Source organism: Eleutherodactylus coqui, chromosome 7 (genome assembly GCF_035609145.1).
Source record: "Eleutherodactylus coqui strain aEleCoq1 chromosome 7, aEleCoq1.hap1, whole genome shotgun sequence".
NCBI lineage: Eukaryota > Metazoa > Chordata > Amphibia > Anura > Eleutherodactylidae > Eleutherodactylus > Eleutherodactylus coqui.
Window position 1 is genome coordinate 44,429,264 of NC_089843.1, and position 16,480 is coordinate 44,445,743.

At 41.5% G+C, this 16,480-nt stretch overlaps 1 gene segment (V, D, J or C); it reads left to right on the plus strand.

The window, feature by feature from the left end:
* Positions 1 to 9,188: 9,188 nt before the first annotated feature.
* LOC136573302 (immunoglobulin kappa variable 4-1-like) lies at positions 9,189 to 9,674 on the plus strand. The segment is given in 2 exon segments: positions 9,189 to 9,237; positions 9,367 to 9,674. Coding segments are annotated over 2 exon segments (357 nt in total).
* The last annotated feature ends 6,806 nt before the right edge of the window (positions 9,675 to 16,480 follow it).

Consider the following 16,480-nt stretch of genomic DNA (forward strand, 5'->3'; position numbering starts at 1 on the left):
GGAAGAAGTTTGCTATCGCCATTGTTTTCAATCCCTGCATCAATGTTTCTTCTCTGTAGAGGTTCCATCTTTATCCTGCAGGTATTTACGGAGTTCTCTCTTCCTCTCTCCAGATCCATCTGCTCATCTCTCTTACCTGTTTAGCTCTGTTGGTTATTTGCATATGACTTTGTTGCATACATTTCTTCTGTGAGGTCCCAAGAGACATCAGATGATACAATGTTCCTTGAGACCAAATGATGAATGAGACAGTCCAGAAGCATAAAGATGTCTTCCCTGAGGTATCTGCTCGGTCTCCTGTATATGTACATACAAGGTGCAGTAATATTTCTTCCATATAAGAATCAGCTTTCCATCATTATATTATATGATCAGCCCTGACCATTACATGTGGGGAGAAAGACAATGCTAATATTCTGCTTCTCTTCTATGAAGAGATTACAATCACTCAGACTCCGGGATACATATCAGTGTCCCGGGGAGAAGATGTCCTGATTTCCTGTAAAGTCAGTGGAAGGATTTATATTTCATACTGGATGGTTAACCTCTTAGCCTGGTATTAACAAAAACCAGGACAATCTCCTAAGGGTCTCATCTATGATGCTGCTAAAAGATAAAGTAGAATTCCAGGCAGATTCATCAGATCGGGGTCTGAATATGATTTCACTCTTAGAATCAAATCAGCAACACAAGATGATGCAGGATATTGTCACTATCAGCAGGGTGTACAGTTCCCTCTCACACAGTGATACAGAGCTGGGCAAAAGCCTCTTTCCTTTTTATTGCCTCTTATATACTGTGTATATTTGGGTTGCTCGGAGGCCATATTTGGAGTGATGACAATTTAGATATTTGTTCTATATGAAGAGTTTGAATCTGAGTTCAAACAATTTGCGGACCTCGGCCCTATGGCAACAGTGCTAACCACTGAGCTATATCCATTGAAGGACCACCATAATTTCTGCTGCCGTATACTATTTTAAGGGATTTTTTTAGAACTAATGTACTACCTGAGGTTTGAGTTCTTGACAAACAGATTTTTTTTAGCAGAGTTAACTGAGTTCTAGAGGTTTGATTTGCTTATCTCTATAGATCATAAACAATTGATACCTGGGAGAACAACTCTCAGCACCCCACTGATCAGCTACTTAAAGGGTTTACGGTTCTAAATGATCCCTCTCCAATGGCATATGACATCTGGCTATTTCAGACAACGTCAACCTGTGGAGTTCCTTTAGGTTTGTTTGCTCATGGTTTACTTTCAGGTTTGGTGTGACTCCTTAGTTTTCTAATATTTAGCTTTTTCCTGGCTTGCCTCCTGTGTCAACTCATGACCTTGACTAGTTAATCTGACTATATTCTGTTTGCTTTCTGTCCATATTGAACCTGTTTCCTGAGACCAAGCCTTACGCTTTATTCCTCATGCTGAAATGTGCTGCCTGCCCCAACTCGGACTGTCTGACTACGCTTCTGTTCACACCCAAGGGACCGTGCTAGGACCTTAAGTAGTATAAACCGATTAATTACAAGCTGTCTGTGTTTCTGTAGAGAAAATTTCTGCTAAAGCACTGCAATTACAGCAGCCTCAACACTAAGCTAAAGCACTGTGATTAAAGCAGCTTTTTCTTTCCAAAATTATTTTTGCTGCTTTTTTCTGTGGAATATAGGGCTATTTTTTAAATATCTCTTTCAGTAACTTTTTTTTCTGTTTTTTTTAATTTTATTTTATTGGGGGTAAAAAGCTAAAAAAAATATTGTTTTAACATGTATAGTTTTGTTTTTTTTTAATTTGTATATTTACGCTAAAATAAAGTATTGGAATGGGTTCACCATTTTATTTTGGAGATTTTCCTATGTAACATTTATTGTTTTGGACTACAGGGTGCACACTGCGACATTTTTGTTTGGCATTGGCTTTGGATTATTTTTTTCTTACGTATATATATTTATTTTATTCTGTAGTTTTGTTTTCCTTTTTTATGTAATTAGTTTTCTTTACTATCTATGTTCTCTATGACGTCATATAAGACCTCTGGGGGATATTCACATGTTCTTTTTTTTTTATTTGACATTTTTCCACTGTAGATGATGCATCCATGGAGCCACAACTACAGTGAAAACATCCCACTGTAGTGACAATAGTTACTGGCAGAGCTGATCAGGGTCTGATTGGACCCTGTAGCTCTGCTGTGCCAGGGCACCCCGGAGGTCATGAGACCGCCGGCTCACGTTGTGGAAGAAACACTTCCACTTTAACTCTTCAGTACATAGCACTCTTGGAGTGCTATGTACTAGTGAAAGGAAAAGCCAGAAGGGGTTAAAAACCACTTCTCCCTCCTTCTCTGGATTATCAGCTGTGTCTAACAGCTGACAACCCAAACTGCTTCTGATTGATTGCAGAAGCAGAGGCTTTAATCAATCCCCTGATGTATTTTTACTATGGGCTGGGATTAAAGCCCAGGACCAAGCGCTGTAAATTTACTGTGCTTGGTCCGTAGTGGGTTAATATTTACTTATTTTACAATAGGTGTATTTGACTTCTGGGTTGAAAAATGTAGGTCCCATATAACATTTTTTAGTTTCAAAATAGATTTTTTGCTGATACTGTATGTTGTGTAATCTCGGTAAGCTGCTGGATGCTGATCTTACTAGCTTTACAATAAGTACCAACAATATAACAGCACAGAGAGATATTGCAGTGACAGAATTCTAGCAGCATGATTAGATATAATACTGTACGGTTGTATTACTAGTAGTAATATGGTAGCACAGTGAGATAACACTGCAGAATACTAATATTGCTATTGTTTTTATTTTTATACCAACGATAAAACACAATATCAGCTATTTGTGGGGAAACTCAGCGGTGCTTTTCTATGGGGCGTTCCTCCTACTGATTGACGAGTTGCTTGGTATGTAGATACGCAGTAGCCAGCCGTCAAATTATTAGTGTTTTTTGAACCTTAAAATGGATGGTGTAAAAAAAATAAAACAAAAATTACAAAATTGCTGCTTTCCGAAAAATAAAAAAGAGCTACTAAGCTTATGTTGTAGGTATCACCGAAAAATATGTCAGTCCATAAAAACAATCACCATAAACTGCTCTTTTTGAGCAAAAAAAAAGTTAAAATGTTTCAATCCTGAAGGAGTTATTCTGAAGAATAATCAGGTCTCTGTTCTTATATCTGCTGTCACTTTCTGAAAACTACTGATGAAATGTCTGAGAGCGGAAACCCCAATCTCTGTATTTGTCTCTTATTTCCATACAGTCTCTGGGGGTCTCCTGGAACCTCCCCCGTCACTCTCTATATAGATCTCATTGTACAGTCTCATCTTATAGTTTGTATCTGACAGTCCAGAAACACCAAGATGGTTTCTCGCAGTTATCTGCTGGCTGTGATCTTTATTTCTATTCAGGGTGAGAGATTAGGATCATTCCATGATTGTGTGTAGAGAAATCTATACGGCGGGATCAATCATCAGATCAGGATTTGTAGGAATAGATCCGCCATTTATCACTAATGACTATGTCTCTTCTAATCCTCAGGATCCTGTGGAGAGATTACAGTGACTGTGTCTCCAGATTATATCTCTGTGTCCCCCGGAGATACAGTCACCTTCTCATGTACATGCAGTACTGGTGTAAGCAACTGGTTAGCCTGGTACCAAAAGAAACCAGGACAACCACCAAAGCTCCTTATCTATGCTGCAACCACCCGACAACCAGGAGTCCCGGAGCGGTTCTCTGGATCCGGATCTGGAACTAATTTCAAGTTAACAATCACAGGAATGACAAAAGACGATGTAGGATATTATTACTGTCAGCAGGGTTATAGCAACCCTCTCACACAGTGATACAGAGCCGTACAAAAACCTCCTTCCTCATTCACTGTTACATTTCTACGGCGGAGAGAAGATACAAGTAACAGAGCGATTAGTGGTTATTTACTCCACTGATCTTCTTCCTATGTGACTATATTATGTAAATTGTTCACATGCATCAGATAGAAACACTTATCCTGGAAGCAGAAGCAATGACAGTGGAATCTCAGATTTGCTTTACCTAAGGTCACCAGTTTTTCCCAGGGTCAAAGCGTGATACAGGAATGTAGTCAGGGGAGGGGCTAATCATAATGTATGATTTTACCTCAATTGTTATAGAAAGTAGAGAGCCATTTCAAAAAAGACAGGGAGCACATTCCACAGCATTTCTGCATCCAAAAAAACAGTCAAAATCTGTACCATTAGTGTGGATTTTGACGGGAAATCAGACACATATCCGCAGTTGATTTCATACTTTGTGGCGCTCTAGTCACCTCCTCCCAATCTCCCCACTGTCAGCACTCCCTGGCTAACAGCTTGCAGTGGCCTGTCGTGGCCTCACCTGACTAGCATCACCTGATCAGTATGGCCTGACCAGGCTGCACCAATGATGCAGATTGTAACAGTTGTTTGGATGCAGAAATGCTGCGGAATTAGCAGCGGAAATCTCTGCTGCAGACAGTCTGCAGAGTTTCCACCACATGTAAACATAACCTAAGTTAGAGTGGCCTCAGTAGTAATAGTGGCCCTCACAGTGGCTTCAGTAGTAATAGTGATCGCCACAGTGGGCCCAGTAGTAATAGTGACCCCCACAGTGGCGCTCACTAGTAATCATGACCCCCTGCAGTGCTCCCAGTAGTAATACTGACCCCAACAGTGTCCTCAGTAGTAATGCCAAACCCCACAGTGCCATCAGTAGTAATAGTAACCCCCACAGTAGTCTCAGTAGTAATGCTGACCCCCAACAGTGGCCTCAGTAGTAACAGTGACCCCTACAGTGGCACCAGTAGTAATAATGACCCCCACAGTGGCCCTCAGTAGTAATAGTAATCCCTAGAGTGGCCCTCAGTAGTAATAGTGACCCACACAGTGGTGACAGTAGTAATAGTGTCCCCCTCAGTGGTTTCAGTAGTAATAATGGCCCCCAAAGTTCCCCTACTAGTAATAGTAACTCCTCACAGTGGTCTCAATAGTAATGTTAACCCCTCACAGTGGCCACAGTAGTAATTGCGCGCCCCGCAGTAACCACAGTACTAATGGACCCCCCCTGTATATTTACCTTCCTCATGGTCTTCAGAGTGACACTGCTCTTCTTAGCGAGCGGAAGTGTGTGCATCCGCAACAGCGCATTCTCCTCTCTTCTTGTGGAACTAAGGAGAAGAGGTCAGGGGAGGAGGGGAGGAAGATTCCGGATGCACACACTGCCATGGTGCAGAAGAATGATTACCAGCCGGGGAGCCGCAGCACCCCGGCATGTAATCAGTGTATTGGTGACCAGATGTCTCGAAACTAGGACAAATGACTGTCCCACTGGGGTCCCAGGGCAGAACTGTCCTGCCTAAAGTGGGATGTCTGGTCACCTTAGCTTTACAATAAAACATAATTGTATGACCCTTATGGGGCGAGTACATAGTGCCAGATGCAGGGAGCTGATGGATGGATGACACTGGAGTAAAGTAAGGTAGACAGCTGTGACTGGTGCTGAGCGGTGATACTCAGATTGGTGAGATGTATCAGACAAGTGTAGAGAATATGGAGCATAAATTAAAGTAAACATATTATATATAGTGTGCAGAAAACACAGAATTTCACTAACAAATGATACTGAAACTGCTGCTTCTTCACCCTTCACACCAACAGTAAATAGTTACATTATATCTAGATGAAAACAGTGACATAGAAAATACAGCAAAACTTATCCCACAAGAACAAGCCCTCATACAGCTTGTGCATCTTTTTATTTATTTTTTTTAATTTACTGATTGTAGAATTTTTTATTCTGCTGTCTATACATGACTAGGGGGCGGCCATCTTGCCTGATCTACATTTAACAGCATTTATAACATTTAGAGAGATGCTTTACAGCAGCCTCATAGGCCATTCATTAATGTATAGGATGAGACCCATTGACTTGTATAGGAGACTGTTCTAGATATGCTCTGTGACCTGTACAGGGGGGATTTTGAAGGGTGGGGAATAGTAGATAGTCACAGCTTATTACCAACTGTGAATGGGGGATCCTTTATAATCTACATATGGGTGTTAGCTGTCAGTGAAATCCTGCATGTGATGTTAGTGAGGTGATGCCGAGTCACCAATAATGGCTATCCTGCCAGCCCACAACACTATTGTGATGCCATAAAGCGCTATGGTGAGCGCTAATTTTATTATTATTCTTTGTGGCTGGCAATTAATCGTGATTTGTTTTGTTCGGACGCCGGTGCCCTTGGGCACAGTTTGTAGTTGTGAGTGGTGAGGTGTGGAATAATACACAGAGCCAGATATTTAGCTTCATTTGTTGTTAAACGGTATTATTAAATAAGGCAGTGAGATGAGGTCGTTTTCTTCATCACATTCAGTGCATTATAAATGATACTTGTCTAACTCCATATACTGGGAGCTTACTCTGGATTTCTTCTCTCTATCCTTCTTTGTCTTTATATCTCTTTATTTCTTTATCTCCCTCTCTTCATATTTACATCTCTTTTATTTTATTTTCTCTCTATTCACTGTCAAAGCCGTCTCTCCTCAGTTACTCATGGTTTTCCCAGATTCCTCTCCTGTTTCTCTCTTTCTCTCTCTGTCACAGCTGATCTCTGTCTCTTTTCACTTCTCTCTCCTGCCTGGCACTTTCTTTTCTCCTGCCGGGCACTTCCTTTTCTGACGCTCTCTCTCTGCCTGGTGTGTCTCACTCATTCTCCAGCTCACTCTGCCTCCTGTGACCGTTTTCCAGCTATTTATAATCTCTGTCACCTGACCAGTTTGTCTGCAGCCAATCACGGCCTATCTGGTTGCTAGGCTACCTGCCTCATCTGAGTCTCTATGCATATTTTCTAACTTTTCCAGCTGGCTAATAAACATCCTAACTAGTTGTAGGTTGCCTGCATCCCTTGTGTAAACTGACTCAGATTAAACCCCTAGGGCTAGTTATTATATTACCGGTACCCATAACTAAACAGTGCTACGTGGTGCCTATTTCCAGGCCACTACAATGACTGCTGCAAAGTTTTCTGTACAGACCAGGAAGTAGCTGCCTATAATTAGGCTCTGTGGTCAGTGTGCAAAATGCAGGATTTTTTTTTTTTAAAATACAGATTGCGACCAAAAAAAAGGCACCAACAATTATTTAAAAACATGTTTAACACAAAAATGTGATTGGTATAACAGGTCATTTTCTGATGATACATTCTCTTCTATGGTTATTTTAGTACTAAACATAAAATCCATTTCGGACAAGCAGTTCAGTTTGAAAGTTTGTTTCTGATCCAAAAGAAAAAATGGGTGCTGTTACTGTATGGTTTTTGGTAGCTTCACTCATTTACCATATAGACATTTCAATATGGAGGCACTTCGGTATATCACTAATATCTTTCTCTATGAATCTGACAGCAAAGGACTTTGGCATGTCCAACAAGATGCCACATTGTGAAGACGTTCTCCCCAACAGTCAGTGCTTCCATGGAGAATATTTCTGTAATCTGGTACTATATGGACACCTTGTGAAGCAGCACAGAGGAATAGAATGTAGCCATTGTCTTCCTCTGTATAGTCTCACCATGGCTCTGCTCTGCATGAAGGCTAGGGGATACTTTACCTGTGAGTCCATTCATGGTTTTCCTGATTATATGTCCCATGTTCAGCCACATCTTCTACTATTTTATACCTGGTAGATTAGATGTTAGTTTATCTGCTCCTTATGAATGTTGTTTAGGATATCTCGTCTCTAGGTTACAGATATTATAATATACAGTTTAATAACTTTATAAAAAATAAGGTCACATAATAACTAAGATTAGCTGGAAATTATCTGACGTCCCAGACAGGAAACCCATGCCCTATGTTACAGGGTCAATCATCCTATTACCAAACCAGTGGAGCTGTCCAGTGCTGAATCTCTATGCCTGGGGTTACCTTTTGCATTGGTTATACCGCCAACTGCACAAAGGGCTCTATAAGAGATATTACAGTGGCAGAATTCGGGCAGTACAATTAGATATAATAATGTCAATGTGCGGCTATATTACTGGTGGTAATATGGTATCACAGTGAGATAACACTGCAGAATACTAACATCGCTATTGTTTTTATTACCAAAGATAAAATATATCAGCTATTTGTGGGGGAACTCAGGTGGTGCTTTCTATGGGGCATTCCTCATAGTGATTGACATGTTGCTACATATATATGCAAACAAGGAACATGGAGCACTATATCAGCAGTACCACCAATTGGATAGCAGCATTCCTGCAAATCAATGCCCAACCCTTTATACAGGTCTTTAGAACAATGATTGGGGATTGAAAAGCAAGCCAGAATTTATACTCAGACAGCTGCTTTGGGGGTTTTGCCACTTAAATTCCCAATTATTGTTCTAAAGACCCGTATAAAGGGCTGGACATTGAATTGCAGTAATGCTTCCATCCAATAGGTGGTGCTGCACAAGTATTGTTCCAACTTCCTTTTTTGCATATATTTCGCAGAGGAGCATGCATGGCCTTATAAGTCTCCTCACTCACCTACTATGTATGTAGGTGCACAACAGCCAGATGTCAAGTTTTACATATCTGATATTGGTGTACATGTAAGTATTTGTTCAGATGTAGCAAACTTAAAAAGAAACATTCTTTGGCATAATGAATATCTCCATGCAATTCTCTGAACAGAGTCGGCTCTAATACAAATCAAAGTCACTGATTGTAATATCTGCAGAGTAAAGTTAAAGTGTCATTTGTACCTTAAATAGATGGTGTAAAAAACCATTAAATTGCTGCTTTCCCAAAAATGATTAAAAGCTACTAAGTTGTACATGTACACCGAAAAATATAGGTCATTCCATAAAAACAACCATCATTCACTCACCTTTTCGTAAGCAACAAAAAAAAATAAATGAAAAGAAAAAATGTCAAAATATTGCAGTCCTGAAGCGGTTAATCTGAAGACTAATCAGTTCTCTGCTCTTTTATATGCTGTCATTATCTGGAAACTACTGATGAAATGTCTGAGAGTGGAAACCACAATTTGTGTATTTGTCTCTTATTTCCATACAGTCTCTGGGGTCTCCTGGAACCTCCCCCGTCACTCTCTATATAGATCTCATTGTACAGTCTCATCTTATAGTTTGTATCTGACAGTCCAGAAACACCAAGATGGTTTCTCGCAGTTATCTGCTGGCTGTGATCTTCATTTCTATTCAGGGTGAGAGATTAGGATCATTCCATGATTGTGTGTAGAGAAATCTATACGGCGGGATCAATCATCAGATCAGGATTTGTGGGAATAGATCCGCCATTTATCACTAATGACTATGTCTCTTCTAATCCTCAGGATCCTGTGGAGAGATTACAGTGACTGTATCTCCAGATTATATCTCTGTGTCCCCCGGAGATACAGTCACCTTCTCATGTACATCCAGTAGTGATGTAAGCAAATACATAGCCTGGTACCAACAGAAACCAGGACAACCACCAAAGCTTCTTATCTATTATGCAACCACCCGACAACCAGGAGTCCCAGAGCGGTTCTCTGGATCCGGATCTGGAACTAATTACAAGTTAACAATCACAGGAATGACAACAGACGATAAAGCACATTATTACTGTCAGCAGGGTTATAGCACCCCTCTCACACAGTGATACAGAGCCGTACAAAAACCTCCCTCCTCGTTCATCATTACATTTCTATGGCAGAGAGAAGATACAAGTAACAGAGCGATTAGTGGTTATTTACTCCGCTGATCTTGTTCCTATGTGACTATATATGTAAATTATTACATAGGGCCAGATGCGGGGAGCTGATGGATGGATGACACTGGAGTAAAGTAAGGTAGACAGCTGTGACTGGTGCTGAGCGGTGATACTCAGACTGGTGAGAAGTATCAGACAAGTGTAGAGAATATGGAGCATAAAATAAAGTTAACATGTTATTTATAATGTGCAGAAAACAGCAGCAAAATGTCACAAAAAAATAATAGTGAAACTGCTGCTTCTTCACCCTTCACACCAACAGTAAATAGTTACATTATATCTAGATGAAATCAGTGACATAGAAAATCCTGCACAACTTATCCCACAAGAACAAGGCCTCATACAGCCATGTGTAAGAAAGTTATGATGGTTGGGATATGTTATGGCTTTCTGATAGTTGGTCGTCTATCTGTCAGCACAGCTACAGATCAAGAGACGGAAAAAGTTACAGTATTGCTTTAGCACTGCAAAACCTCAAGGTTCTCCCTGCACATAGGGGCTCCCAGCCGCCCGGTGTGCAGGTAGAAGCAGCACAGATCTCTACACAGCGGGTGTCCTTAATATTAATGTATGCACTGGCGTACCGTGAGGGGAAGCAGGGGTCGCAATGGCGATCCGGCCCCTGCACTGAAGGGGCCCAGAGGCCCCGCCATATTCAAAATGCACAGTGCGTGCATTACCAACACTGTCGGCTGCATAATCGCTGCGGCCGACAGTGTGTTTGTAGTGGGAGGCAGAAGGAGAGAAGAGGAAGAAGGTGGGAGGCAGCACCACAGGTCAGAACTCGCAGAGGGGAGGGCTGTTACACGTGGAGTCGGCCGCCAATTACAGGCTGCAGACTCCCATGGCGCGGGGCCCTCTCACTGATAGGCTACAGCTGTGAGTGGTCACAGCTGCACTCTATCAGTATCTGCCGGCCAGCGATTACCAGGGGGGGGGGGGGCGAGTATGGCTCCACTCACCTCCAGAGCGCTGGATACACAGCCTGCACATGAAAGTACAGGAGGACCTGTGGTTGCAGAACACATGACCCGGCTCTGGTCATGTGATCAAAGGACCAGGACTTTCATTTACAGGCTGCCCAGACACTGCTGCAGAGGTTAGTAGAGCGGGGAAAGTACTTAAATATGTATAGCTGGTATAAGTTATACTAGCTGTACATATATATTTATATACAGGAGATACACAGGTTATACCAGCATGGGACATACCACTATATACAGGGGGATATACATTTACTGTATATAGTGATATGTACCATGCTAGGGTAACCTGTGTATGTCCTGCATATAATTATATATGTACAGCTGGTATAACTTATGCATCCTGTATATAGTGAAATAGACCATGCTGGTGTAACCTGGCCCAGTTTATATCAGCATGCTCTATATTACTATATACAGAATGTATAACTTATATCAGCTCTACATGTATAATTATATACAGAAGATAGCCAGTTTTGGGTGGTTTCACACCTGCATTGGGGAAATTCGCTTTCCTGTTCCGTTTGGGAAGCAGGAAAAGGGAATCCCTGCAGACGAAGGATCCATCTCTGGACAGAACTGAACAGCGCCCGAAGGACTCCATTGACTTGACTAGGTACAACGGAGTCGTCGCTGTGACCTCTTACCCCCCCTACCCCTTTTAACCTAGCTTATCTAAAATAAACACCGACAACTTCTTTTGGATTAAATTTGGCCACAGCAGCCAATTTATTATAAACATACAACAATAAATCCTAAATAACACTTTTTTTTTTTTAACCCTGATCCTAAATACTATGGAGAGATCCTTGGAGTTCCCAACCAAACTATCTGTCGCCTCACCAACCAAGGAAAATAGGTGTCACTGTCTCCCGTCTCCTAAAAATCCTGACTCGGGAGACCCTATTTTCCAAACCACGCCTCCCGTCTCCAATCACCTGACTCAGGAGACTCGCCATTTACCTCGAGTCACCAACCTCCCGACCCCGAGGCTTTCTAGCCTTACCCCGGCTAACAACAACCACAACTTTAGCAGGTAACCCCCTGCCAAAAACAGGAGGCGACAGACCCACCTACAATTTAAAACTAACCGGAGGGGGGAGGAGGTAACTCTACTAACCCCTGCCTCCCCCCTTACCCCCTCGTATATTGACTCCAAGGACCCCTCCCTAACCGCTGCTATGACAATATACCTAACCCCCTCCTACCCCTATCTCTAAGGGCGGGTGGGTGGGACTCTTCTCCCCGTCCAGGCTCCAGGTCCGTCTTCTTCCTCTGCTGCTCCTGGAATGACTCCTCCCCCCTTCCTTCCCGCTCTTTCCATCCCATAATCCTTTTGCTCCCCCTCATTACCCCCTCCCTTTTAACCTCCACCTCACCTTATTTTCATTTAAAATATTAACCCTTTCCTCCCCGTTAACCCCGTCATGTTCGCCTTCACCTACAGCCCTGCGGGCCCCGGTTCCGGCCTCCCTATAATGAGGTCCATCTGATTTCCGCCTGGCTTTTGGACAGAAGAAAAAGCATTGCACACAGCACTTTTTTTTCTAGTATTTGATGCCGGATTTGTGACGGAATCTCTGTCCAGAAGTCTCAAAACAGATGTGAACCCGGCCTTACAGCATGGCCGATATCACTGGATACAGAAGATGTATATACATCTCCTGTATATAGTGATATGGAGCATGCTGGTATAACCTGGGTATATACTGTATATAATTATATATGTACAGCTAGTATAAGTTATTCCTCTCCTGTATATAATTATATATGTACAGCTAGTATAAGTTATACCTCTCCTGTATATAATTATATATGTACAGCTGGTATAACCTGGGTATATACTGTATATAATTATATATGTACAGCTAGTATAAGTTATTCCTCTCCTGTATATAATTATATATGTACAGCCGGTATAACCTGGGTATATACTGTATATAATTATATATGCACAGCTGGTATAACCTGGGTATATACTGTATATAATTATATATGTACAGCTAGTATAAGTTATACCTCTCCTGTATATAATTATATATGTACAGCTGGTATAACCTGGGTATATACTGTATATAATTATATATGTACAGCTAGTATAAGTTATTCCTCTCCTGTATATAATTATATATGTACAGCCGGTATAACCTGGGTATATACTGTATATAATTATATATGCACAGCTGGTATAACCTGGGTATATACTGTATATAATTATATATGTACAGCTAGTATAAGTTATACCTCTCCTGTATATAATTATATATGTACAGCTGGTATAACCTGGGTATATACTGTATATAATTATATATGTACAGCTAGTATAAGTTATTCCTCTCCTGTATATAATTATATATGTACAGCCGGTATAACCTGGGTATATACTGTATATAATTATATATGCACAGCTGGTATAACCTGGGTATATACTGTATATAATTATATATGTACAGCTAGTATAAGTTATACCTCTCCTGTATATAATTATATATGTACAGCTGATATAACCTGGGTATATACTGTATATAATTATATATGTACAGCTGGTATAACCTGGGTATATACTGTATATAATTATATATGTACAGCTGGTATAACTTGGGTATATACTGTATATTTGAACACTTTACACACAACTGAAAAATGCATCAGAAATCTGCATGCAGTTTAAAAACCGCATGTATTGTATGAATCCACATGCGGCTTATAATAGTGCATGCAGCTATGTATGTGATTTTAATTGTGGTTCAGAAATACAACAAAATACATGAACACAGTCTTAGGCCGGCTGCACACAACTGGGTCGGATTCTGCATACCGGAGCCCGCAGTGGAATCCAACCCTGTGCCCCGCTGGCATCCATGTGTACCTGTAATTTCTTTTTTCTGCACTGCGGATGGTCCACAAGGCGAGCCGTCGGACCTGCACAGTACATTTTTATTTTTTTAATCACTGACTTTCCAGCGCCATCGCTGTGTCAGGACGGCGGGTCGGACGGCTTGCATTGAGTTCAATGGAGGCCTTCCGTGCCGAATCTGTCCCCACAGATGTGAGGGTTTTTTGTGTTAAAACCAGCTCACATCACATCATCATATTGTCCTGTGATGCAGAAAAAAAACAAAAAATAAAAAATCGCTCATGTATATGATAGCATTCGAAAGAATGGGGTTCATATTGATGTGGGATTTGTGCGTCTTGCAATGAACAAATCTCACACAATCTTCGCGGCTCCGTGAAAGCAGATTTTAACGTAGTCCAGGAAATGAGTCATATTGAGAAAGCTTACGCTAAGGGGCTAGATCATGCATGTAAATTAGCACGGTTTAGGTATAGGTACAGGTATAGATAGAGGGGGGGCAGCTGAACTTTGGCACCTGGGCCCCTGAGCCTTTACGTACGCCCCTGAATGTATGACATACAGGCACAGGATGTTACAGTGTTTCCTTTTTACACCATGGAACGAGTAAATATCTCTGAGAGAGGGGGAGATGGGCAGCTTTTATTGCACATCTGTGAAGCGCTGTGGATCTTGATATGTAATACTAGGTTACTGCAGGGTATGAATAGGAGACCAGATCCACTGTATCTCCACTAGAATGCCTTCACTAATGCAGGTATGTAGTTTCTCAAGCTAGTTATTTCACTTTGGCTTTACCATGGGGGGATGTCCAGTTCCTTACCCTAAGATTTACAGTTTTCACTCATGTGGTGTAATGTACTCGTATTCCTTCCTATATAGGAGTAAGAACAAAACAGTGGAACAATATGAATAATTCAATAGGAAATGCAAACTAGGGGTCTGCCAACTATTTTCTATAAATTTCAAATAAATAGTGAATTTTTTCCAGGACCTTCATTGTGTCTTCAGAGTGTCGCGCCCAACCAGCATATTTTCCAGGATCTATCGCTTCCATAATACTTGACATTTAGGCCTCAGTCAGACGGGCGTTTTTTCGCGCGTTTTGCGCATGCGCATGCGTTTCGCGCATATATAGAACCAATAGTTCGCTATGATATCGGTCACATGTCCGCTTTTGCGAAAAATTATAGGACACGACGATTCGCAAATCGTGCCTATCTGCGTTCGCCGTTTTATGTGCGCACCAAAATCATTTTTTTCGCCGGTCAGACGAAGTTTCATGCACATTTTGATGCGCACGGCGATTTTTCTCCGGTCAGACGGGCGTTTTGCAGCGACGATAAACGCGGGTAGGTGCAGATTTTTCCCGCGATTTTTCGCCTCCGGTCACGCGATTTGCGCATGCGCATCCGACATGCGATGCGCAAAACGCGCGAAAAAACGCCCGTCTGACTGAGGCCTTAGAAGGTGCCAGAGCAAAGGTTTTCCTACTTTTGAGTGTGGTTGCTCTATGAGATGAGTGTAAGACCCCATTTAGACACAACAATTATCGCTAAAAAGATGTATTTTGATGGATTTTTGAGCGATAATCATTGTGTGTATTTACAGGGCAAAGTGATCGCTCAAATGGCAGTTCGATTGACAGTTTTGAGCGATCACTTTGTCCTCCGAGCGAGGTATACAGAAGACAAGCTTGTCTGATGTATACTCCTCCTGTCTTCATGGAGTGCACAGCTGGTTTATAGCTGTGCGCTCTGTGCAGGGTAGCTGTGTTCTGCATACCCCGCACGGAGCGCACAGTGATTTTTCGGGAAAGGGCTTTACATATAAGCCTTTCCCTGAAAATCATCCCTATCAAGTATAAACAATAGAAAAAATATATACTCACCTGTCCTCCACTGCGAGGGCTCAGCCTGATGAAAGAATTGAAGAGAATACATTTTTTTTATTTGTTATACTCGATAGTGATGATTTTCAGGGAAAGGCTTATATGTAAAGCCCTTTCCCGAAAAATCACTGTGCGCTCCGTGCGGGGTATGCAGAACACAGCTAGACAGCTGTGTCCTTCATACCCCGCCTGTGTTGAGGGAGCAGGATACTGATGAAACAATAGTATCAGCTGTATCCCGCTGTGAACTCCTGATAAGGCTAATCGTTCTTTTTTCAGCATGCTGAAAGAGAACGATCAGCAATTCATTAATGAAAACTGCACAATGTCAGACGGCTTTGAGACATTTTTGAGCGAGAATTGTTGTGTCTAAATCAGCCTTTAGGCCATGTATCTATGTAACTGCTGCCTTTCTATCCAGACTTATGATCCATTTTATGTCTGGAAGATTGCAGCTTAGTTTTCTGGTCACAACTACAAGGCTGTAAATCGAGTTATCATGATGCGCCAGTCCTGGTAACGATCGCTACATCTGTACAATGAGATGAAGATGTTTAATAAATAGAATAATACCTACCTGCACTTACTGATGTTACAGATATGGAATCTTTCACAAAGAAACCGCTGATTTACATCCTTCTGATGGCCAAAGTATATTCATTATACCTATAGACAATAGTTTTCAATTAAACTCACCTGCTTTTACCCTATGATACATTGTGAGATCACTGACTGATGCGGTGATAACACTTTATAAGGGCTTCAGCGTTTGCACTGCTGTAAGAGAATGACTGCTCAGCAGATGGAGCTCCAGGACTGTGAAATACAAGTCATCTTACCACAACAAAAGGTATAGAAAAGATCATGAAAGGGCAAGAAAAGTTCAGTGTCACAGTTTATGTAATGAGTTAAGTGTCAAGTTAAAGTTACCGTATACTGCTGTACACCTATACAGCGGCATATG